Source organism: Nansenia antarctica (assembly GCF_963989245.1).
Source record: "Nansenia antarctica genome assembly, chromosome: 5".
NCBI lineage: Eukaryota > Metazoa > Chordata > Actinopteri > Argentiniformes > Microstomatidae > Nansenia > Nansenia antarctica.
In genome coordinates this window covers 55010557-55035002 of record NC_137690.1, presented here as the reverse complement: position 1 = coordinate 55035002, position 24446 = coordinate 55010557, and the positions used below count along the sequence as shown (strand labels likewise).

The following is a 24446-nucleotide window of genomic DNA, read 5'->3' as shown; positions in this document are numbered from 1 at the left end:
CCATAAAACAAGACTCCAGACAGCCCAAAATAAACTGGTTAGGCTTCTGCTAGGCCTCAACCCTAGGACACATCTAACCGCTGCTCATTTTTTGAGCCTTGATTGGCTACGTGTAGTTGACAGAGTGCAGCAGCTTGCACTGGGCCTGGTCTTCAAGATACGCTACACCACAAAGACACCCAAGTACCTGTCAACATACTTCCAAAAAGTGAACAACGTCCACACATACAATACCAGAGGAAGCTCCACGAACCACGTTCAACCGCGTTGCACCACAAACAAGGGGTTAAACTCGTTTGCAAACTATGCAGTAAAAATGTGGAACGCCCTTCCTATAATCTTAAAGGAGTGCAAAACACTGCCCACCTTCAAAACCACTCTCAAAAAACATTTACAGGAGGCTGCAATCCGTAACTGGACCCTCTAAATCAAAAATCAGATTAAAAGACCCGAACTACCCACTGTACATACTTTGTGTTTTGTCCCCCGCCCCCACCTGTGGTGTATGTCCCCACCTGTCCTGTCCACTGTACATACCTTATGTTGTGTTGTATTGTTCTTCCCATGATGGATGTATATTTATCTTGTAGATAGTACTAGTTATTTGTCTGTATTATCTTGTAGATAGTACTAGTTTTTTTTTGTCTGTCTTACATGTAACGATGAATTGAGAATCAAGGACCCCAATTGAAATAAGCCAGTGGCTTTCTTGGGTTTTTATCCTGTTAGTTGACCTTGTATGTAAAATGTACTTTCATGTACCTACTTAGATAGATAGACTTTATTTGTCATTAATACAGTACAGGTACCAAACAACGAAATTTAGGAGGGGAGGCTCCCCTGGTGTTTAGGAAAGGAAAAAGAAACACATTTTGGAAAAAGCATAGATGCATAAAATCACAAGAAGGTAAGGAGCTGGTTTACATCAATAGAGGCTATGTACACAATCCACTGTACTATACTGCACAGATAGTCAACTAGGGTTGTCATATTTCACAAGAAAGTATTTTTTCACATTATTTTAAAGTGTCACAGTTTGCAGGCTTGAAAATGTACATGTTTGTGCCTCAGCACTAGCTGCCATACAATCCGTCCGGACTGTCCTGGGCCCAGAACTTAGGCCTTTTCTGTGTTCAGGGCCTTGACGGCCCTGTGGTAGAAGCTGTCCTTCAGTCTGTTTGTCTTAGCGGCCGGGGTCTTGTACCTCCTGTTCGAGGGCAGCTTGACAAAGTGTTCGTGCCCAGGGTGGGTCGGGTCCTTGGAGATCTTGGAGGCCCTCCTGAGACAGCGTGTTTTGTACAGCTCCTCCAGAGAGGGGAGGGGGGCGCCGGTGATCCTCTGTGCTGTTCTCACGACTCTCTGTAGATCGCTTCTCTCCGCTGCCGTGCAGCTGTGGTACCAGTTGGAGATGCCGAAGGTGAGGATACTCTCCACTGCGCCGTGGTAGAAGGCCACCAGCATCTCCTTCTTGCTGTGTTGTTTCTTGAGGCATCTCAGTGTGTATAGCCGCTGTTGTGCCCTCTTGATGGTGCCTTTAGTGTTGTCCTTCCAGGCCAGGTCATCCCGCATGTTGTGTCCCAGGAATCGGAGGTTTGAGACTATCTCCACGCTCTCTCCGTCGATGAGCAGGGGCAGGATCTCTGACTTTTTCCTCCTGAAGTCTACGATGAATTCCTGGGTCTTTGACTTGTTTAGCAGCAGGTTGTTAACCTTGCACAGCTTGCTCAATTGCTACTTCTGCAAATCTTCTAATAAAGTTTTCAATCAATCAATCAATGCACGTTTTGAAACACGAGCGCGCCTCCGCGGTTTGCGCATGCGCGCCGACCGACTTCTTAAGAAGCGCTTATGACTTAACGCAGCCGGTTCTTAAAGGGAATGGCACCTGGCACGCTGATTGGGTTGATTGAGAAGACGCCCAAAACACACCCATGACTAATTTCTGGGCTTAGCGCCGGGTCTTAGGCGCCCACTACCGCATGCATAATAGCAAAGCGGCCTTGACCACGCCTCCACGTCTTAAGTTTAGATCTACCGCCTCGTCTTATTGCTTTAGACTTATGAAGCGCATAATAGGGCCCTTGGTGTTGTGGTTAGCGCGGCCGACGGTTGTGCGGGAGGTCGGGGTTCGACTCCCGCATGGGGCGAGTTACACTACCAGTTCCCGTTCGCTACAGTATGTTTCGAGCAGGGTAAAGAGGGAGGGAAAGAGAACTGGGGACTGTAGAATTGAGTTCAACTGCGTCCCAATTCTTACACCAATTTGATGCTTCTAAATCTGTGTAGGGGAGCGTACAAGTTTACAATGCAGGGAAAAAAGGATGGAGTATTGGGACGCAGATTATTCTTCAAATATCCCTGCGGGCTTTTTCTGTGCAAGACCTGTGCAAGACCCCAAATATGAATGAATGAATGAATGGTCTTTATTGTCATTGCTACAGTACAGGTACCAAACAACGAAATTTAGGAGGGGTGGCTCCCCTGGTTTTAGGAAAGAAAAAATAAAATAAAAACTTCAACAAAAAAATCTCTTTAAAAAAAACACAAGAAGGGAAGGAGCTGGTTTATATAAATAAAGGCTATGTACACTATCCACTATACTATACTGTACAGATAGACGAAATGTGCTCCCAAATAGTACTAAATTGCATGCAAAAGTGTGCATAAAATGGAACTATATAATTTTTTTCAATGTATATAGTTGCAACCAAATGGATCATGGACATAAAAACACAACGCCACACATCACTGGCAGTTTTAAGATGTTTATTAAAAAATAAAATAGAAAAAAATATACCGGTACATAAAAATGTTCAAAACAAAAGCCGGGCAGTCTCTATGGCCGCCGCTAGCTCAGCAGCCATTTTGAGAGTTCTGCTCAGATGAATCGGCCAGGACATAAGAGCCGCCGCCACCTTTCTCAAAATGGCAGACATACGTTTAAAATCCCTCATTGTGTTGCAATGGGGGTAGTTTCATTGCATCTACATCAAGTGTCGATATTTCAGGAGTCCAAAGAGGCTTCCTCTCCCCCCATCTCCAGTACTTCCTCCCGATTCACACACACATCTCTGGATAGGTGAAAACAACATGGCGGAAAGCTACTGGGAGATCAGCTTTCACCTGTCCCACTTCTATCACATCAGTGGAGACGAAGGCGAGGAAACGAGGAGAAAGAAAGACGCTTTCAGACGACAGCGATGTACAGTCAATCCATACAGGCTTCTCCGAACACTGCTGTCAGCCTTACTTTGATCTGTAAAACAGCAGCGATCTTTACCAAGCCAAGATACTTCCACCAAGGATAAATAACTGGCACAGTTCACTGCTTAAAGTTGTGATCTCCCCTCTTAAAGATGCTGGTTTTCTATTCTCTAAAAGCAGACATGGCTCTCATAGGCGGCATGTTAAGGAGTAAGAAGTCGCCTCTAGATACTGATGATGGGACAGTTTTTGGTTTCACCACCCGTAATAGGGAAGGATAGAATTTGGGGAGGTTAAGCTGATCCTAGATCTGTGTCTAGAAGCAACTTCCAACAGGCAGACGTTCGTGGCCAGGAGATGTTGGCGGGTCAAAGTGGCTAAAAGTAACATCACAGAGTGTAACATTATCACTGAACACAGCTTCAGTAAATGGTAGAGGACTCTGTAGTGCACTTGGGAGAGGGTGAAGTTGTCCACACGAGTGCAAGTCGCGCCTCCGCGTACAACTTCAGCATTAAAACAGTGGTGAAACACGTCACGTCTCACTACTCTCCTCACTCACTGAAAGACACACGACAGATACCTAACCACTGACAAACATCCCCCTTCCATAGATTTCGGACTAATAGATATACAAAACTAGACTTTTAAAACATATCAGGACTTGCATACAAAACCAGGGGGGGGGGGGGGTGGGTTGTGGTTCACTTTTCGAAGTTTGTCACTTGGTTGGCAAGCCCGCCATGACAGAGTCCTGGAAACTCAGGTTTACAGTAACATTACTCCGGTCCAACAAAGCAGTGGTCGTCATTGGGAAAACAACAGAAATACAGGGTGACAATAGTAATCCACTTGCATAGTAATAACACCAGCGTATGTACCACTGAGCTGCAGCCTTAAACAGTCTTGGCTGTGCCGTCTCTGGAGAAACCACGTACACACTCCAAGTTAAAAAAAAAAAAAAAAAAAAAAAAAAAGGCATTGCAAAGAATTAGCGGAAGTACCTGGCAATCTGTACATAAGATCCCAGAATGGAATCAAAAATAATTCCCTTTCTTCAGGGTCCTATTTCCTGGAAGACCCCTCCTTATCCCCCATAACAAAGGAGAGACTCCCCCCTTTAGAGCACCTAGTGTTAGTCTGCACTGATCTTTAGCTCCAGGTAGAGGATGCTCTTCACCACAGATCTGGGATCAGATTACCCTACCCCGCAATCCCAACCTTAACCACTAGGATTTTCTAGGATAAGAAAACGTTTGACTCCGGATATCAGTGGTAGAAAGCAACTTCAACCTAGTCCTGATCTTCAAGTTCAGGTCAGTTTGGCTGTCCCTTCATCCAACCCCCCATAACCACTCAGATTTTTTTTTTTTTTTTAAAGGACGACATACAAACAACAAACACTTGAGCGCACAGTACGTGTGCGACTCTTGTAGTTCTCCAGCCTATGCAGAAATTAAGTAACTTTTTCCACATAGCCTACGCTAGGACTGTGTGGAGAGAATGGCACAAACATGATCCATTTGGAAAAACAAAATGTGAGGCAAAGACCTCGTCCTCTGATATACTGAGAAATAGTCTAGTCAAATAAGGGACCACACACACACACACACACACACACACACACACACACACACACACACACACACACGGTGTGATTAATAGAACATGACAGTAGAGCGCCCTCTAGTGAGAAAGAGTGGGATTACAGATTCCTCTGTAACCTGTCTAACATAGGGTGCATGTCTACAGTGGCTTCTCCACTGCTCTCCTCCACCTGCAAAGACATTACTACTGCTGGACTAGTAACAGAAACCTCCTGATAGATAGTCTGTTCACCATGCCTGCGTGTCTGAAGCAGTGTAGATGGAGGAGGCGAGAGGTAGCAGAGAGTCCAGTGTAATCATGACATCACACCTATAGCTGCTCCTGCTGTTCTCTGATTCACATCATAACACACCCTGAAGAGAGGTGGGGGGGCACTCAACATCGCTCACACACACACACACACACACTCCACAGTGGAGGCAAGCTGGGGAAAGGTTCTGTAAACTCTCAGCAAAATTAAAAACACTACAAAAATAAAACAACCATCTTAAAAAACAACAACAAAATGGCTTTACATACATACATCAAACATACCTCAAATTAAATAAACATTTACTTTGCAAAAAAAAAAAAAAGTAAGACAAACATTATTGCACAAATGAGAAACCGGTTCCTTGTGTGTACACTGGAAAATGTTCCATAGAAAAGCAGGCAGCTTGGCTGCCGGGTCACGACAAGGTCACGGAGAGGGCAAGAGCCACTGAAACTGGCCACTCAGTCCTGGCAATGACATCACCACTCTCAGTCCCCCACAAGTGAAATACTTGCCCACAAGTGAAATAAGGCCAATGGAAAAAAAACGCTTACGAAATTTGGAACGTAAACATAAAGACACAAAACGGGGGAAAAAAAACAACAAAAACAAAAACATTTACATCCTTAACAGGAAGTCACAGATCGAAGAGTGCTGCTGAACAGTTCCTGGGGTCAGAGCGTTACAGCGCGGGGGCAGCGTTTCGCCAGCCGCCGCTGCTGTGCTTCAGGGCCGTTGCTCAGTAAAAACATGCAGAGAAAGATAGAGGTGGAGAGGAAGAGAGATGCAGAGCTGCACTGTCTATCCAGTTTGGAGGCAGCCCGTGTGTTAAACTCACTGCTGGTCTCGTTTCTCTGTCTGTTCTTCTTTTCAAGACGAAGAGCAAAGGAGGCATCGTCAAGTGGAGTCTCTTAGACCCAATTAGAGGAGTAAAGAGCGGTAGGAGGAGGAGGAAGAGACGAGTGTTCTCTATCTGCTGAGGCTAACAGGGAGGCTGTCTCTCTTCCTGCGTCGCCAGGTGTTCCGGTTGTACTGTGTGTGCGTGTGAGCGTGCGTGTGCGCTCGGTTGGCCAGGACAGGACTGTGGACCACCGCGGGATTGTGGAAGCCCTTCATTGGAAACTTGGGACCGCTCTGGAGAGGAAGAGGAAGAACAGAGGAGGAAGAGTTGAGGATAGAAATCAAGGAATTCTGACCATTGGAAACTTCAATAAACATGCAAAATAAACACTTCAATAAACACAATACATGATGTTCTAGAGAACACTAGATTTAGCTGTTGTATATCAGAAAGTATCAGATAACCCTATGCAGTAACGGACAACAATTTTTTACATCGTAGCAATACAATCAGGTGGTGCTTTCCCACTAGAGAATGAGAGTCTATATGTCGTCTTTTCAGAAACAAAGTAAAATTATTCACAGAGAAACAAATCAACAATGTTTTTCTACAGATTCTACGCAAGGACTAGGAGCGAGATGGACAGAGAGAGAGAGAGATTGATTCTCCCTGTAGAGTGTGTGTGCACGCCTACCTTGTGCGTGTGGCCGGGGTGGGGGCTGGACAGAGGCTGGGGGCTGGGGGGGGCAGGGGCAGGGGGGGGCATGTGGAAGAAGGGAGGGAGCCCGGTGTCTATACACACCTGTCTGCCAGGTAAGGAGTGCACAGATAGACCACCGGGCAGGGAGACACGCGTCTGGAGAGACAGCGAGAGAGAGAGAGACAGGGTCAGTCATCATGTCATCTCATAATGACAACTCAAGTCATTTTTCATTAACTCTGCCTCTCCATCATATTAATAAATAGAGCACCAAGTGCCATCTAGCTGACACTTTCATCCAAAGCGACTTACACTGCAGTGAGTGCATCAATTCTTTCAGTACATGGTCCCAGTGGGAATCGAACACATAACCTAAGTGTTGTTAGCGCCGTGCTCTACCAACTGAGCCACAGAGGACCACAGTGGCGTTAAAGCATGCATCATTGAGGCTCTGTGGCATACCTGTGAGCCTGCATGTATCATGAGAGGGTGGTGCCCGCCCATGCCAGGCTTGCCCACTCCCATGGTCAGCCCCAGGGGCAAGGCCATGCCCAGCACCTGGAGAGACGGGTACGGTGGCAGGGTGGGGGGAGGGGGAGGGCACGGCGTCGAATCAGAGTCCTGAGAAACGGGAGAGAGGATGGAGGTAAAAAAAAAAAAAGTTGCCATGAATCAATCAAAGTATGTGTGTACAATTGTATTGCTCTGTGTGTGTGTGTGTGTGTGTGTGTGTGTGTGTGTGTGTGTCCTTACGTTGTCTGATCCTGAGAGAGAGGACACGGATGACGCAGAGGAGTGTTGCTGGGGGCTGGACAGGGACATGGGGGAGTCGGCACTGTGGGGGGAGACAGAGTCTCTCTGCTGCTCCTCTGGCCCCAGACCCAACACACACCCTGGGTCCTGGTCTGGCAGAGACGGCTTAGGGAGGGAGCCTACACAGAGAACACACACACAGGTTAGCATATGGACTAGGGCTGCAAACGATCAACATTTCTTTTTCGATAATCACAAGAATTAACGATCAATTATCGATTAATTGATAAGCTTTTTTTTCATTAAAACAACGCCTAGGGCAGAAATAACAAGCATGTTTTTTAACTTTATTCTTGATTTCTATGCCCCTGGTTATGGAACGTTGCGATGGAATAGGATATGCTGGCTCGACTATTTGCATGAGCGCACAAAATCCTCTACCCTCGACAAAACTGAGCGGCAGAATATCTGTTTCGATTAATTTGCAGATGGCCATCGTTACTTTCTCTTCTCAATGTGCATCACACCTCCCGCGTATTAGATGAGACGTGATGGAGGGCTGAGAAGGTAGCGAAGGAGCAATCAGGGTCGGATGTACTGTTTGCAGGTGGTATTTCATCGGGGTCGTCGTCGTGTTGTATTTATATGTCACTGCGCAGTGTTTGCAATGAGCGGCGTAACTTGTTGCATCATGCTGTACTGCGTTGCGAAATACAATGCGAAGGCAAATGCAAAGTTCATTTCTCACACATAACGTGGACAAACTAATTTCCACTCAATTTATTAATGATTATCGAGCAATATATTTTGTGATCGACCAAGATCCTTATCAATCAATTATCGATCGTCGATCATTGATGCCCACCCCTAATATGGACACATCCAAGGCACTGTTTTCCATTAATTACATCTCTCATAATAACAAAAGATCTCGCCCCGCGGTGGTGTAGCGGTCTACGCACTAGCCACTAGTGCATGCTGCCCACCGGGGCCGGGGTTCGTATCCCGGCTCGCCAGATCCAGATATGGCCGAGGCACACGGGAAGCGGCATATTGGCCGGCCGCTTCCGAGGGGGGTATAGGAGTATTTCTGGACTAGGATCCGTCGCGCAACACCGCCCCCTGGGCGCCGGAATAACGGTACTGGGCTCGAGGAGCCAGTCAGCCTAGTCTGCCTGGCGGCCTCCTCTGGGACTGCCGGCCACGGGGTCGTGCGGCGGATCCCATGCAATAGGCAGGGGATAATTGGATGCTAAGTTGGGTTAAATTGGCTACCAAATTGGGTGAAAAAGGGATAAAATCTGAAAAACAAATAAAAAAATAAAAAAAATAACAAAAGATCTCTAACTTTGTGTTTTTCCCGTTGCCTCGCACGCTCACACACTTTAGACTACTTCTATATTTTAGCGCTGCTCGCACTGTTGCGGGAAGGTGTTCCAACAGGTCTGCGGCAAAGCCGGCGCTAGGGCGTTTTGTCCCCCCCGGTGAGCGATCTTTTGGATTCGCTAAATGAATATGTGATCCACCCACCACAGTCTCACAAAATGCACGCGCGATACGCGTACCGAACTATTCCAACGGCAAATTGCGCATTACAAGGACAGAACAATGGCTGAGGCGAGGTGGCCCATTAAATCCCAACACTGCTATTTAATAGACGCCATCAATCTCACCCATCACAGTGAACGCTGGTGTACGGCGTAAAAGTTCCCCTCATGTCAGGTGTCATTAAGCCATAACTCTACTCGAGTCATTTGTGTGACCATCATTCAAATGAAACCACAGGGACTCAACAGGGAAAGTTACAGCAGATATTCCTACCATAGGAGATTGAGTTATCAGGGTTGTGGGATTGTGTGTGTGTGTGTGTGTGTGTGTGTGTGTGTGTGTGTGTGTGTGTGTGTGTGTGTGTGTGTGTGTGTGTGTGTGTGTGTGTGTGAGAGAGGACTCTTACCCCTGCTCTCCATCCGTGCCAGATGCCTTCCGCCCCACTTCTTGATGATCCACTCCCTGTAGTCAATCACTTCCTGTGTCACCTTGATTATCCTCCCCAAAGTGCTGCAGGGACAGGAAATGGTTTCAGATGAGAAAAGATGAGAACTAGACTATGAAGATGCAGCCTGGGTGGATAAAGACTAAGAGGGACCTACCTTTCGCTGTCCTGGTTGGGGTAGGAGCATGCTAGCGGTGACACAGCGTGGCTCAGGACGATGTAGGCGTAGTCAAACACCTGCTTCACCTGAACGGCCCCATAGGAACTCCTGCCCACGTCATTACCTGCAGCAGACACACCCATGTTAAAAACTGCTGACAGCCGAACACACACACAGACACACACAAGCACACGCCAGTGAAACACACACACACACACACACCTGGGATCAGTGGGTCCTCGATACAGAGTGTGGATGGTCTGTATCCGGTGGTCTTCATGAACTCCTCTTTAGCCATATAGGCCCCTCCGTTCTTGATGCGAATGCCAGTCTTCAGGTAGTTAAAATGGCGTCCATACAGCTCGAAGAACTCGATCAGCAAGATGCCAAGGTTCATGTTGGGGTTTCTGGCATCAATCCGCGGGTGTAGCTGTGAGGGAATAGGCAGAAAGTTATAAAGCTATAGGGTAGGGTGTTCAATCACAAAACATTTTTTGACCAATGCGTGAAATAAAATGTTAATTGTGTATGTGATCCTCTAAGGAAGACAATGATCCAAACCACGTCTCTATCATAATCCAACCAAATGTTATTAGAATATTTACCCTTGAACAATGGCCGAAATTAGGGTAACTAAATCAATGGAGGTCAGAGAAAAAAAGTAGTCAAATTGGGAAAAATAGCATCCCAACTAATTAGCATTAGCATCTTTCTTCAGCAGTTTTACACTCTCAAGCTAATACTAATGGGACATGCCGTCATTTCCAAAGACGCAGACGAAATTGGTTGGTGAATAAGGCCTGTTTGTGAATAACCCAGTGTATTGTCCTTTTTACCTCATAGAGATTGTTTGATTTCAAAATCCAAACGTTTGGAGTACAGAGCCAAAAGAAGAGAACATGACTTAACCGTTACTTAAGCCGGGCACTGTCTATAAATGGAGAGAAATGGTAGCATACGGGTGTATTCAACGTCTGTTCGTAACTGTAGAAAGAACAACAAGATCTGTGCATGTGTATGTGTACCTGTAGGAAGCTGATGACCATGAGAATGAGGCTGTAAGAGCTGATTCCTCCAGTGAACACCTCGTTGAGATCCCTCTGTAGCAGAAACTGCTTCAGCACGAAGATCAGGTAAGGCAGCACTGGATACCTCTGGGAGAGGGAGAGGGAAGGTGGGGGATGGAGAGGGGGCAGGCAAGGAGGGATGACGCAAAAAAGATTTTTTTAATTTGACATGTTTCACATGATACATAATCCCTTCAGGGCAGTGGAAGGTTATGTTTAATCTATATTCAAATGAAAACCCATATTAATCCAGTTATGGGCAAATGACTACCAAGGGGTATAAGTCATCCATCCAATTTCATTTTTCACAGGTTCCCCTCAGCTGAAAGTGATATTGCCTCCCTCTATGCAGGTGATGAACTCCAGTCAGAGACTTTTCTCAAAAACGATGTATGATTTAATTCCCACACAGACAGCATATCATAGTCGCAGCTAGTCTGAAAAGTGTCTGGTGTTGCAAACTAAGAAAATTACCTAGTGTATGCTTAATGAGTTTTCTAATGCAAAATGCCTTCTATGCATTGCTCAGGCGAGTGCTCCATATTTATCATATGAATGCAGACCATTGCAAAAAGGTGTGAGAAGACCCTTTGGCATATTACAGTGATTCGATTAATTGTTCATCTCGCCTGAAAGTGAAGGGGGCGCAGGCTTGCACTTGCCCAGGAAAACCATGTCAGATTCTATCATCCCTGTGTATTCAGGTAGGAAGGAAGATGGTGAATATACAGTCAGCAGAGGAGAGCCGAGCAGCCGCTGGGACGAGGTCGCGACAGCTCTCAACGTCACTGGTCAGGGGTTTTCCCCAGGTCATTCACCTCGTCAAAACCACCACCAGGTGGCACCCTCACATTTTGGCTATTTGTCCAGGAAGGCTGGATATATTTGGCACGGGGGTGCTGCCTAGGCAGGGCTCTACAGTGCGACCATTTCACTCGCATTTGCGACTAAAAATACATCTGTGCGACTAGAGAAATAAATTCACGAGCACACGTGCGAGTACATATTTTTATTTTTATTTTATTTTTTTAATTCTAAAAATAAATCTGCGCGAACCGTGTGGCCACATTTTAAGCCGTCAGCCAGCCCGCTACGACCACGGGAAGTCATGTTAAAAGTGAAGTTACTTCTGTTAAACTGGCGCTAAGCTAACATCGCTAATCGCTAACTCCCTTTTGGGCCTTAAAGAGACAAGCGCCCTTTTCTCATCTCAAGCTTCATTAGCTTCATTATCTCACCACATCTACAGATTTGGTCCCACACACTCCAGATTTGAACCCAAGGTTACAACCAGGGTTAACTACCCAGGGTAGAAAGTAGAAAGCTCTCAGACCTTCAGAACCCATTGAAAGTAGTGGAGGTACTCCAGAAGTCCAAATGCATCTCTAATCCTAGGAAACCCTAGGAAGCAAGTTGCCTAATGGCATGAAAATGCAACATGTTGTACTTGAGTGTGGCAGAGAGGTGGGACCCCCGGGGATGGTGGTGTGCTAACAGCTAGCCACCGCAGAGGCACCGTGCTGGGCTGGCCACCTCCACATGTCACCACCCCGGGCAGCATGGGGCTGGGGACTGGTCATCTGGATGTGGGGTAGTTTAATACCCCTAGATGTGGAGTTGTCTGGCCACCGTGTGTGACTGATGTAGCCTGACCCAGCAGCAGGGAGGTGGGCAGCATGGAGACAGACCTCTGCATGGCCTGGCTGGGCTGCTAGCTGACAGACCTAGCCCTAAAGCCTGGCTGGGCTGCTGGCTGCTAGCTGACAGGCATGACATGGATGAATGAATGAACATGCTGCTAACCAGGAGAACTTGACACAGCTAGTTACCATAATACAATGCCATCAACTCTGCGTCTAGTAGGGCTGTAGGCATGGGCCAATGTGTGATTTTGGTGCAAAAATGGCAAAATCACTAATAAAAATGTGTTATAATTACATTTTTCACTGTGCTCCTAAATTTCTTTGTGTGCCCCTAACATTTTTCATTTAGGAGCACATGTGCTCCTAGTGAAAAAGGTTAGCGTAGAGCCCTGCTAGGGGTGGGACGATTAGAAAATGTCATGTCACGATTATCGATTATCGTGGGCAAAATAATCGCGATCCACGATATTATCGCGAGAATTTAAAAAAAAAAAAATTTGTTTTTTATTTATTTATTTTTTATGCCAATAGAACACACTGTAATCACTTTAACTTAGATTCTGTTGTATTTTTAGGACATTTTTAGTCAGTAATTCAAATTCAGATTCTAGTGGCACATATCTCTGGCCATAATCCGGGTCATTTGGGGAATTACTGTAAAGCATCTAACATAACCTGTATTCCACGGTTCACGTTACAACCGAGCTCAGGAGAGACGAGTAGGGATACAGTCTATGGCGAGCGAGGGTTGCCGTCTCCTCTCTCCCTCAACACTCACTCCCGCGGCCAGTCTGATAGCAGCCGCGGGGAGCGTACCGTTGTTCCCCGGGTCCTCGCAGGGGGTTCGGGCAAAGTTCGGGAAATAACGGACGGTTGTCATGTGTTTATACAGCATGGATGTTACGTGCCTAATGCCTTTGATGCGCACACTTGCTACTTGCCGCTTTAATCATTGTATTTAGCCTATAGTACAAGTCATGCATTGAATGTAACCTCAAGTGCTGAACAGTATTAAGTAAACCAGTGTTTCCCCTAGGTTTGCTGCCTTGGGAGGGTGGCATGGATCCTCCAACCCCCCCCCCCCCCCCCCCGTTGTGAAATGTTAATTTCTCCTCACCCCCGCTCTTAGTAACAGAACAAGTTATCTCTGTAATATCATAATATCAATTATGTGACTAGAACAAATATGATAATTTATAGACTTTATTGTTGAGCCACAAAGCCATCACTTATTTTTATTAATTGTTTTACTGTTTTGACACTATAACAATCTTGACTTCACTATCTGTCCACTTTCTCACCTGGTTCTTCCTGCTCTCTCTCTCTCTCTCTCTCTCTCTCTCTCTCTCTCTCTCTCTCTCTCTCTCTCATCTCCATCCTCCTCTCTCCCTCTTTGCACTGACAATCACACACAAACATATGTGACAGGGTCTGGTTAAAAAGTCTGCAAGTCTGGCAACATCATTTTTCAGTTTTTTTACTACCTTTCATTATCTACCTGTCATCTGTCAGTGATGACATGCTGACATGTTTAAATAGCAAAAATGTTTTGCTAATTCAAGATTCATGTTTTTTTATTGCCATGTGTGTCAAACGTTTATGACATCCTATTATAAGTAATGAAGGGGGGTGCTGAGGGTGCTGTACCAGAACCATCGGTTCTCAAGGCTACCGTATTTTCCGGACTATAAGTCGCTCCGGAGTATAAGTCGCATCAGTCAAAAAATGCGACATTAAGAGGAAAAAACATATATAAGTCGCACTGGACTATAAGTCGCATTTATTTAGAAATATCTTTCACAAAATCCAAGACCAAGAACAGACATTTAATCTGGAAAGGCAAGTTTATTCAACTACACAATAGCACACAGAACAACCGGCTGAATAGAAGTCAGGTATGTTAACATAACACATTAACAGTTATTCAGCAACACAATAGCATAAAGAACATACTTGGGAGGCTGAATAGGCTAAATGAACATAACAAGCCAGCGAGTCCAACAAGCAAGTTACCAGTGAGCAAGTTCACCGTTTGCTTAGCTTCAACAAGCTAATGTTTTAGATAACTTCTTCATGGGAATAGGAGCAGCATATAGTTGTCACAAGCCCAGAGCGGCCCAGAGCGCCCTCTGTCGGCTGTAGACGGTAATGTTTACTCCTTGGTTCATGTCAGTCAGTATGACATTATATATTGATATATAAGTCGCACCTGACTATAAGTCGCAGGACCAGCCAAACTATGAAAAAAAGCGCGACTTATAGTCCGGAAAATACGGTACTTGTGGTCTTGACTACCGTATTTTCCGCACTATAAAGGGCTCTGCACACAGCGTGCGATTTCTGTTGCGCGTCAACATTCCATTTTGAAGTTTGAATGGAAGTCTATGAGAACATCGCATTTCAACACACACGGCCCGATCGCACGGCGAAAATTCGATTCCATTCATTTTGAATGGGACAAAGCACACGGCGTGCGAGTTTTGTCGCACTGTCAAATTTGTGCTTTTTCCCATTCAAAATGAATGGAATCGAATTTTCGCCGTGCGATTAAAATCGGGGCCGTGTGTGTTGAAATGCGATGTTCTCATAGACTTCCATTCAAACTTCAAAATGGAATGTTGACGCGCAACAGAAATCGCACGCTGTGTACATTGGCCTTAAGGCGCACTTAAAAGCCTTTAATTTTTTTTTTAAACGACAGTGCGCCTTATAATCCGGCGCTCAAGGCGCTCTGTCAAAATGTTTCAGTACGACTGGTAAACTACAAAGTCGCACCGCTTGCAGCATTACGGTAATCAGTAAACACCGGTACTGATGTGCTTACTCATAGTCCCACACCACAAGACCCCAAGTAAAGAAGACTAAACAGAGTTTCCGAGGGAACAAAGCGAGATGGCCACAGTTAGAGGACAAACTCGAACAGTGGGTTGTTGAACAGAGAGCAGCAAGTAGAAGCGTCTCTACAGTCACTATTTGAATGAAGGCAACAGCGCTAGCACGGGACATGAACATCGATGAATTTCGAGGCGGTCCTTCTTGGTGCTTTCAACTTGAAGTTTTAAAGTACCCACTCGATATAATAAACAACAGTTTAACGATCACTAAACACTTATAATTTGTGTATTGGATTCATTATTCTCGTTTGCCGGAGGCTACCGGTAAGGGAGGGTTGACTTGTAAACATACTTTCGTTTTAGCTCGTGTTCAAAAGCAAGAACTGTGTGTGTTCATCTAGTTATGTGTAGTTATGTGTTTTTAGCATGTCGATGTTCTCCCAGTATGTTGTGATGTTATTAAAATACAGTTTAGACCTTCGTAGCGATGTGTTTTGTTAGCAGCGTTCGTAGCTGTGGCTGCGTTCAGAGTCACTTTTCTCCCATTCAGTGTTTGAGGTGAACCAACATTCAAATACGCCTGTCGTGTTCAATCTTTCTCTGATTTGAATGTATGACACATCATTTGAAAGCTTACAATCTGTAGTTTAAGCATGTGTAAAATTACGTTGCACATTTCACCAGGAGCTGTCACATATTGGTTGTTGGTTATAATTGTATAGCCTATTGGTTGTTTTCTGGTGTTGTTTTATTGTTTTGCTCTGTTTGTAGTCTACTTGATGTATTTTTATCAGCTGTTAAATCACCACAGCGGTTAATCCACTAATAGAGACAATACCAGATTGAAAATGCTTGTAGCTAACTACTCTATATCTCGTGGTCGCAGCTATTGCGAATTGCTATTCACGCGAGTCAGCTGTGAATCACCGCAGGTCCTTGACGCTTGTTGCAAAAATGGATGACGAACGGCTGATACTTGAGGTGGAAAAATATATATTTTTGACAGTGGAGCAGGTAGAACATTGACGGTGACAACGCTCAGGTGGAGCATGGACAACGGGAAGTTGACACAACACCGATGGAGAGGTGACGCAACGCAGTAGGTGGAGCTTGGGCGTAACGCAACCCCAGTCAAGCGTTTGACTGCAGTATTCTATATTCTATTCTATGCGCCATATAATCCGGTGCGCCCTGTATATGAAAACAGTTCTAAAATAGGCCATTCATTGAAGGTGCGCCTTATAATCCGGTGCACCTTATAGTGCGGAAAATACGGTACCTGTCCACTTTCTCACCTGGTTCTTGCTGTCTCTTTGGTGTGCCGACACCATCCTGCTCTCTCTCCTTCTCTCCCTCTCTATCCTCCTCTCTCCCTCTTTTGCTGTCCACCGAAAGGCAAACATAACAACCAGAATATGTATAATCTAATAAGAGGTATAAATTGATCCATATCAATGTATAACATCATTCTAATTGTATATTGGGTTGCTGTGGGCAATGCAGTCAGATAATGTCATTTTGACTTGACTCTCACCTGAAAAACAATCTTATGTCCATCTATGGAAAAACAGACATTTCCAATGAGTGAGGGTTTGTTCCAATGCTTTAATCCACTTTTTTATTGTATTTTATAAAGCCCAATTCTAGCAGAATAAGACATATTGTATTATTACTACTACCATCTATTATTACTAATCACCTCTGAGCTAGCTAGCTAGCTTGCTAGTTCGTTAACACTATTCACACAATGGAACTAGACACGTTCTAGTCACCATGGAACTACAATCAGACACTTTCTAGTTAAGTCACAATAAAAACGAACAATTTGAAGCAATGTTTTCTGTCAGAAATTCAGAAATTATATTTGCTACGGTTACTTTCATCTGCTGACCTCTCTCTCTCCCTCCCTCCCTCCCCCTCCCTCTCCCTCTCTCTCTCTCTCCCTCCCTCTCCCTCTCTCTCCCTCCCTCTCTCATCTGCTGACCTCTCTCTCTCTCTCCCTCTCCCTCTCCCTCTCCCTCCCTCTCTCTCCCTCTCTCTCCCTCTCTCTCCCTCTCTCTCTCTTCCTCCCTCCCTCCCTCTCTCCCTCTCTCCCTCCCTCTCTCCCTCCCTATCTCACACTCTCACACTCGCGTGCTAAACAATTATTCTCCGGGCGAAGCGCGAGACTACTTGCGGACCAACGAGGTGCGTGTATGTAGGCTACTGGACCGGAGTGTGTAACATCATGACTGTAATTGGGCTAGAATGATTTCAGAAAATAATAATAATAATAATGATTATTCTTTTTTAGGTTGTGCTGAGATGAAATTTAGGGATACTCAAGCACCCCTAAAAAGTGTCTAAAATCGTCCATATCGCCAGATTCGGGTTTGGGTGCGTTTAATAAACGCGGGAAGTTAGCCTGCTTGTCAGAGGTTTGGGGTCTACGTCCGTCCATTACTAAAACTATTATTGTTGGCCTTTATTTGCACTTACAGTAGAGACGAATGGCTTGTTTGAGATTAGCTCCGTCAGAGCGTGTGTGTGGAGGGAGCTGAGCCCCGCCCTTCGTGAAACGAGGAGACAAGCGGACAAGCGTGGCAGCAAAACGCACAGAGGAGAAACATATTAAATGAGGGTGCACATAAATTAGGCAAATGACACAGAATAAACATATTTCGACCACATAATAAACATATTTCGGCCATATACAACTGGGAGAAAAATATTATTATATATTAAAAAAAATAAAAATAAAATAAATGAACCGAATTGACATTGAAATTTTTTCTTGCGGGGGCGGCCCCCCCAAGGCAATGGTAGGGGAAACACTGTAAACCACAATATATTTGCTAAAGCTTAGGGGCGACCGTGCCTTTTGCAGCCATAGACTGTCACTGCCTGGTAATAACAAGGAAGGCCAATGACAGTATCCCGTCTAAAGTGTTTCACCAGCCATGGTGAGTAGGCTAGCATACGTTACCTAGTGACTGACTGACAAGGCTGACTTGACAGTAACGTTACCCATGCAGGCTGAACAATAGCGCGAGACAAGTTCTGTGAGGATATTCGCGCGCGGCTCATGTGAGGAATTGCAATTATATTACAGTAACAGTCGCTAACTTGACTGCAAAAGTAATGTAGACTAGAACGAGAATGCTGCCCTTGCTGAAAATGTGTATGTCCATGTGTATGTTCCTATTATAACTATAGGCTACTTTTCTACCCCGTCTCAATCCCACTACTAAAACCCAACATATTGTACTTCCTGCTGTCACTCATGAACATTCCTAACTTCATTCTGTAATCATTCAGTTACATTATTATAGCCGACTCAAGCTTATTCATGTTAGACTGAGCTAAAACATTTCCCTGTTTCTCTGTGCTGTGGGAGAATATGTGATCGGAAATTCATGAGCTGCTATAATAAACCAGCTTTAGCAATCTATATCAAACATCAAACATCCTTCACAACTCTTCTCGCCACCTTGTGGTGGCTTTCGACAGCACTTCCCACCGCGGGCACGGTACAGCTGCAGCTTTGAAGCGCAGTGGTGGTGTGGAGGGATTAAACCCCTGCCAACTCACCACTCAAACTCACTAGGTAGTACATGCGGTGGAAATCACCTTCTAAGTGGCAGGATTTCATAAGAGCACTGTCGACCATTATTCAATGGGTTCAGTTGATTTAGGATATACAGTATGTTACGCACAAGATGGGTCATGAGTAGACACTCATCCAAATATGCAAACAGACAGGAGTCGAATCACACACGCTTTGCAAAAAGCTATCCCTGTTGACCATTATGTCCTGGCATGTTGTGGATAGTAACTTAAGGAGTCAGAGAAAAATTACTTTGAAAGGGCATGTTTACGCACTGAAGGGACATGCATTCCTAGTTGTCAGAGTAGTCACAGAAGCCCTGGGTCCTTCCTACACAGCTAGGGTTCTTGCTTGGAATGAGTTCAGCGACTATGGGTTATGGAGAATGGTAGTGGCTGTACCTTCATGTAGTCCTTGATAAAGCGGGCAGCTTTGACTCCAGTCTCCACGTTGAAACTGATGTCCACCTTCACCTCGGTCTCCTGGTCCGTTAGTTTGATGATTGGCACCTGGACGGGAGAAAAGTGGAGTGGAAAATACTTTTAGTCGTCTTTTTAGTCGTAGTGACAGACATGGGATGCATTACTAAGCCACTTGGTCAAGTGTGCTAAATGCTAGGGGGGCAGGTTTGTGGTTGGCCTAATTGTAAGCATGGGCATTGGAAAAATATTGAGTTATTCAAATAATATCATGTTTTTTTGCAGATAGCTAATGTATTAATTATAATATAATAACGCAAATGAGCCAAGACACCATTCAAGCGTTAGTTCTCAGCTTTTCATACACGCGACAGCTGAGAATAGCAAAGAATAGGCGCAAGACCAAATAGCAAGTTAACATGAGACTGCATGCTATAAGAACTATTACATAATTAGGTTTCATTTTCATTGAGACAGGATTTTAGGCTATAGCGGGATTGGAACTTGAAAGGAAAATAGTCTATTATATCACGGACAGGAAAATATTATTTCCCTTCCCCTTTTCCCTATGTGAAAAATTCTAATACGCTCACAACTAACTGAATAGCAATGTCTGATCAGATATTCAAAACACTGTGCCGATCCAGACCCAAGAGTTCATGTGAATTGAGCAATATGGTTTCAGTTGGCACTCTGGTGCGCAAGAAATAGTTTGACACATTTCTAACAAGAATATCTATTACAATTGAATTTGATTGGACAATTTGGACACTGAATTTGGACTGGGCAATACATTCAGTCTGACCACTACTCACCAATACATTCAGTCTGACCACTACTCACCAATACATTCAGTCTGACCACTACTCACCAATACATTCAGACTGACCACTACTCACCAATACATTCAGACTGACCACTACTCACCAATACATTCAGACTGACCACTACTCACCAATACATTCAGACTGACCACTACTCACCAATACATTCAGTCTGACCACTACTCACCGTAGCTTTGTCCAGTACTTTGATGGAGAATGGTTCCGCCACGTTGTGTTTCCGGAGGGCCTGTTCTAGCTGCTGCAAGTGCAGTGGTGGGCGTTCCCAATTCCCAAACACCACCAGGTCAATGTCACTATGGAAACACGCACAGAAACAGTTACCGCATGGCCAACCTGCGACATAACAGAAAAGACTACATTTAAAACCTGGATTCAATCAATCACAGACACACGCGCTGGGCTGCTGTCCTACCTTGTTGGCAGATAGAGCCCAGTGCTGAAGCTGCCAAATATCTGCACCTGAAGAGAGAGTGAGAGTTACAGAGATTGTAAACCACTGCAATTACAAACAATCAGCACCAACAGGCATTTGTTATCCTTCTTATTAAAAAAAAAAAGTATTTCACCAAATACAAAAGACATATATTGGGCATGCTCCCACAGACCTCTCATTTCGTGATTACTGAAAGCAGACCCGGTGTGTGTGTGTGTGTGTGTGTGTGTGCGTACTCACATCCGCAGTGGGCCACAGCTCCTTGATGACCGTCTCTATCCTGTTCACCACCTCCCTCCTCATGGCTGCCTCCTCTGGCCGAGGAGACATGAAATTATAGAAGTCCACCACCTCCTCATGGAGCCTGAAAACAGAGGAAGATTAATTAATTAATTAATTTTGCCATTTAGCAGACGCTTTTATCCAAAGCGACTTACAATTACGAATTACAGGGACATTCCCCCTGGAGTAACTGAGGGCTAAGTGCCTTACTCAAGGGCACACTAGTAGTGGTGTGGTTTCAGGCGGGATTTGAACTCACAACCTTCCGATCACAAGTCCAACTCACTATCCACTAGACCACCACTACCCACAACAGAGGAAGACAGAGGGTAAACACACACATACGGCCTAGGCCTACTGCACAGGCACACACACACACACAGTACACACACACACACAGTAGCCCGAGTGCGACTGTAGAGCATGCACCATCAAGTAGGCCAATCAACAAGTAGGAAAGTGGGGTATGCCCGATTACAGGTAATCCTTGTGCGTAAAATATGTATGACCACACTGACGCCTGCGAACAATAGGGTCATGTTCTACCCCATAGAAATCCATTTTCTAAGAATGAAAATCAGAATGAAATATGCAACAGGGAGTCTCTCAATACATTATTAGGGCCCTGGAGAGAATGCAGCCAGCTCATGTGCCCACTGCAAGGGACACAGCCACGCTTAACCAGAGATAGAGCCATGAGACCATTTCTGATAGGGCCTGGTAGGCCTAGATCCACTAACGAATAGGGAATTCTCCCATCCTCCCACGTCACGCCCCTCCTTCGCACCCTTCACTGGCTCCCGGTAGCTGCTGGCATCAGATCCAAGACCCTGGTACTCGTCTACCGGGCGGCAAAGGGAACAGCCCTCCCTACTTGCAAGCGACGGTCAGCCCCCAAACCCCTGTGACCGGGTCAGTCCGCTCTTCCACCTCGGCTGGCCACCTGGCACCACCGCCTCTACATGGACGCAGCAGTCGCGCAACTCGGTCACGACTTTTCACTGTACTGGCACCCCACTGATGGAACGAGCTGACCACTGCTGTCAGGACCGCAGTCACTACATCTTCCGCTGTAGATTGAAGACCCATCTCTTCAGGCTACATCATCTGTTCCTCTTAAATACCTCCTCATCCCCACTACCCCCCATGTACAGTTTCTCTACTATACATAAATAATAATAATAATACAATACTTTTAACAATGTCTTCCTCTAATTCTTCCTCCTCTAGCATTGTAACTGCCAATGGTCCCTGATTTTGGGATAGGTTACTTTTTTTCTTCTGATGACTGATGGATAGATGATTCACTAAATGTATTTAAGTCGCTTTGGACAGAGGCGTCTGCTAAATGCCAAAAATGTAATGTAAAAGGTACTGTAGTCAGAACCTCTGTGAAGGCCACCAGGGCGCACGGGCGCCCCAAGAGGCAAAGCCTTGCATTGCGCCACTAAATTCAAATAAATCATACCGTCAACTGCCCATGGAAAGAACGCAGACATTCAGCGGCCCGGTAACAAATGAATTGCCGAGGGGACTCAGGTGGATGTTGAGGGTCAAAGTCAAGTCATTTGTCAAACTCAGGGTGGGCGAGTGAGGGACCAAAAACTGCTTTCCTGACTAGCCCGAAAATTCCCAGATAGGTGCAACTTCCATTTCAAATATCACAAGTTCATGCAACACATTTGAGGCTTCCTCTATAAGACCTTTGGAAGGGGCCTTTTCTGTACATACTGCACACTAAAACGCAATAGGATACAACTTAATAACTTAAGATTTTAAAAGTGCTGACTTGAACTTGTGAACTTGTGGATAGTCATCTACTACTAGGCTAAATCTTTACTATGTAGACTTAGGTACATTTAGTTTCCAAGTTCCTCTTCCTTGCAAATGTTTTATGGCACTATGGAGTTTGATATATTCTAATATTATAGGTTAACTAACAATATCCGGTAAACCAGCAATAAAATATGGGTGGATTGAGTTGACTGTCTCCAGAGTTCAGGGTTGCATGACCCCCCCCTCGTTTGTGTTACTCAACCTACATTCCACACAAATTACCTAACCCTCAGATCTGTCTATTAACTTGCTAGCTTTAGTGGCTAGCCATTAACAAACCCTTATCCCATTCGCTAAATGGCTTGCTACTCAGTTTGCTACACATAGCAAAGCTACCATGTCCCATCTGCCAGATGTAATGTAGATGATCTGGCATTGGCTAACATGCGCAGCCATACATATCTAGTTAGCAACCAAGCTATCATAGCTAACGTCCAATAGCATAGCTACTTGTCATCTTTAAGTGCACCTAAACTAAAATGCCCAGTCAATGCATTCAGATTCAGCCAACTCAATTGATTGACGTTAGGAATAACAGTGATCTTCTGAATAACAGTGACATAGAAAGACATGTATTAGCTCATCTCAGATTAGCACACCGACATAGCAAAATCGTGGGGAATCGAAGGGCAACAATCTCACGCTGAGTCTCACCCGTTCACACCGGGGTTGTACTTCCTCGTCTTCCACGGCGTCCCGGTGCTGACATAGTTCCCGTTAGTGCAGTTCGAGAGCAGGTAATTCATCCCATAGGTGCTGGCCTTATTGTCGCTTTTCCTCCGGCCCGGGTGGTGATTGTGGTGATTTAGGAGGAGGGGTGCAGAGGGGTTCACCACCGGGTGACGCTTCGCACAATTCTGTAGAAAATTGTACTGTGGTACCGGGTCCTGGTGATTCTGGCGATGGTGATGGTAATGGTTGACGTTATTATGGATGGTTTCACTGAAGCTAAAGAACATATTATTAGCACCACCTCCAACGTTTTTATTCAGAATATTCCCCATTACATTTCCACCACCATTATTAGTCCTTCCCAATGAGCAGTTCTGAGACGGACTGTCCGTTACAGAGTCCAGTGAAGACACGGAGGAGACGGAGCCCGTCTTTTGAGGCATCTTACCCTCTCCCGAGACTCCGTTACCGTTCGCGCTTGACGGGGTCAAAGAGTTCTGGACGTTTCCGTTCGGTAACGTTCTCCCAAAGGAGGAGAATGCAGTAGTGCCGTTAGGAGGAGTAGTGCCTATGTTAATGCTGCTGTGGTGATGGCTGCTGCTGCTCAGACCGGCCGTGTCGTTAGTGCTGCTGCTGCAAATGCTCTCGCTTGACGCCACGGCCGCAACATTTTTAATTTTAAAAACGTCCAACGCCGGAGAATTCACGCACAGGTTGTGGTTCTGGTTGTGATACTGACCGGAGTTGGAGTTGGCCCCCCGGAGTACTCCCTGAGATTGAGAAGTCTCCCAGACGTGCATCCACAAAGCGTTCGCAGGTCCTTTCTGTTCGGGCTGAATCCAAGCCACCCTCGGATCCATTCAACTTCTTTTTTGACAACCCTCCTTCAAGCAAATCGATATGCCCGTTAAAATTGCGCGCGTGCCGGACCGAAAAAAAACGCTCGTGAAGTGGGTTACAAAAACAGGGAGAAGTACTCAACGCCAAAGCGAATAAGGACCATTGACGAGGTGGTCCTTTCTAACACCGCTAGCAGAAAACCGCTAGCAGAATCCTACAGTAATTCAATATGGCGTATTCTCTTCAAACCGAAGCGCTGTGCGCATGCGCGTAGGGTTTTAAACTATCGCCGTGAACACACCCCCCCGTCCACCGCCCACTCCTCCCTTTCACCACTTTCTCTCCCAGTTGGGGGATTAATGTGACTTAATTGCGAACCAGTGCTGTTTTAAATCAAATCTTTTAAAATGTTACCTGGGAATATTATACACGGCGCTCTGTATGATGTGATCTGTGATAACACTGTGCAGAAGCGAC

The 24446-nt window shown here is 45.4% G+C and overlaps 1 protein-coding gene across 1 annotated transcript; it reads right to left on the bottom strand.

The window, feature by feature from the left end:
- Positions 1 to 6034: 6034 nt before the first annotated feature.
- Positions 6035 to 23989, bottom strand: tent4a (terminal nucleotidyltransferase 4A; the record flags this gene model as incomplete). Its single annotated transcript, XM_080531081.1, has 13 exons — positions 6035 to 6199; positions 6601 to 6762; positions 7069 to 7227; positions 7360 to 7538; positions 9314 to 9417; positions 9510 to 9636; positions 9735 to 9942; positions 10538 to 10666; positions 19044 to 19151; positions 20073 to 20199; positions 20319 to 20365; positions 20580 to 20703; positions 23112 to 23989. 13 exons carry the CDS (start codon positions 23987 to 23989, stop codon positions 6035 to 6037), a joined length of 2517 nt encoding a protein of 838 aa, XP_080387207.1.
- Positions 23990 to 24446: the final 457 nt, after the last annotated feature.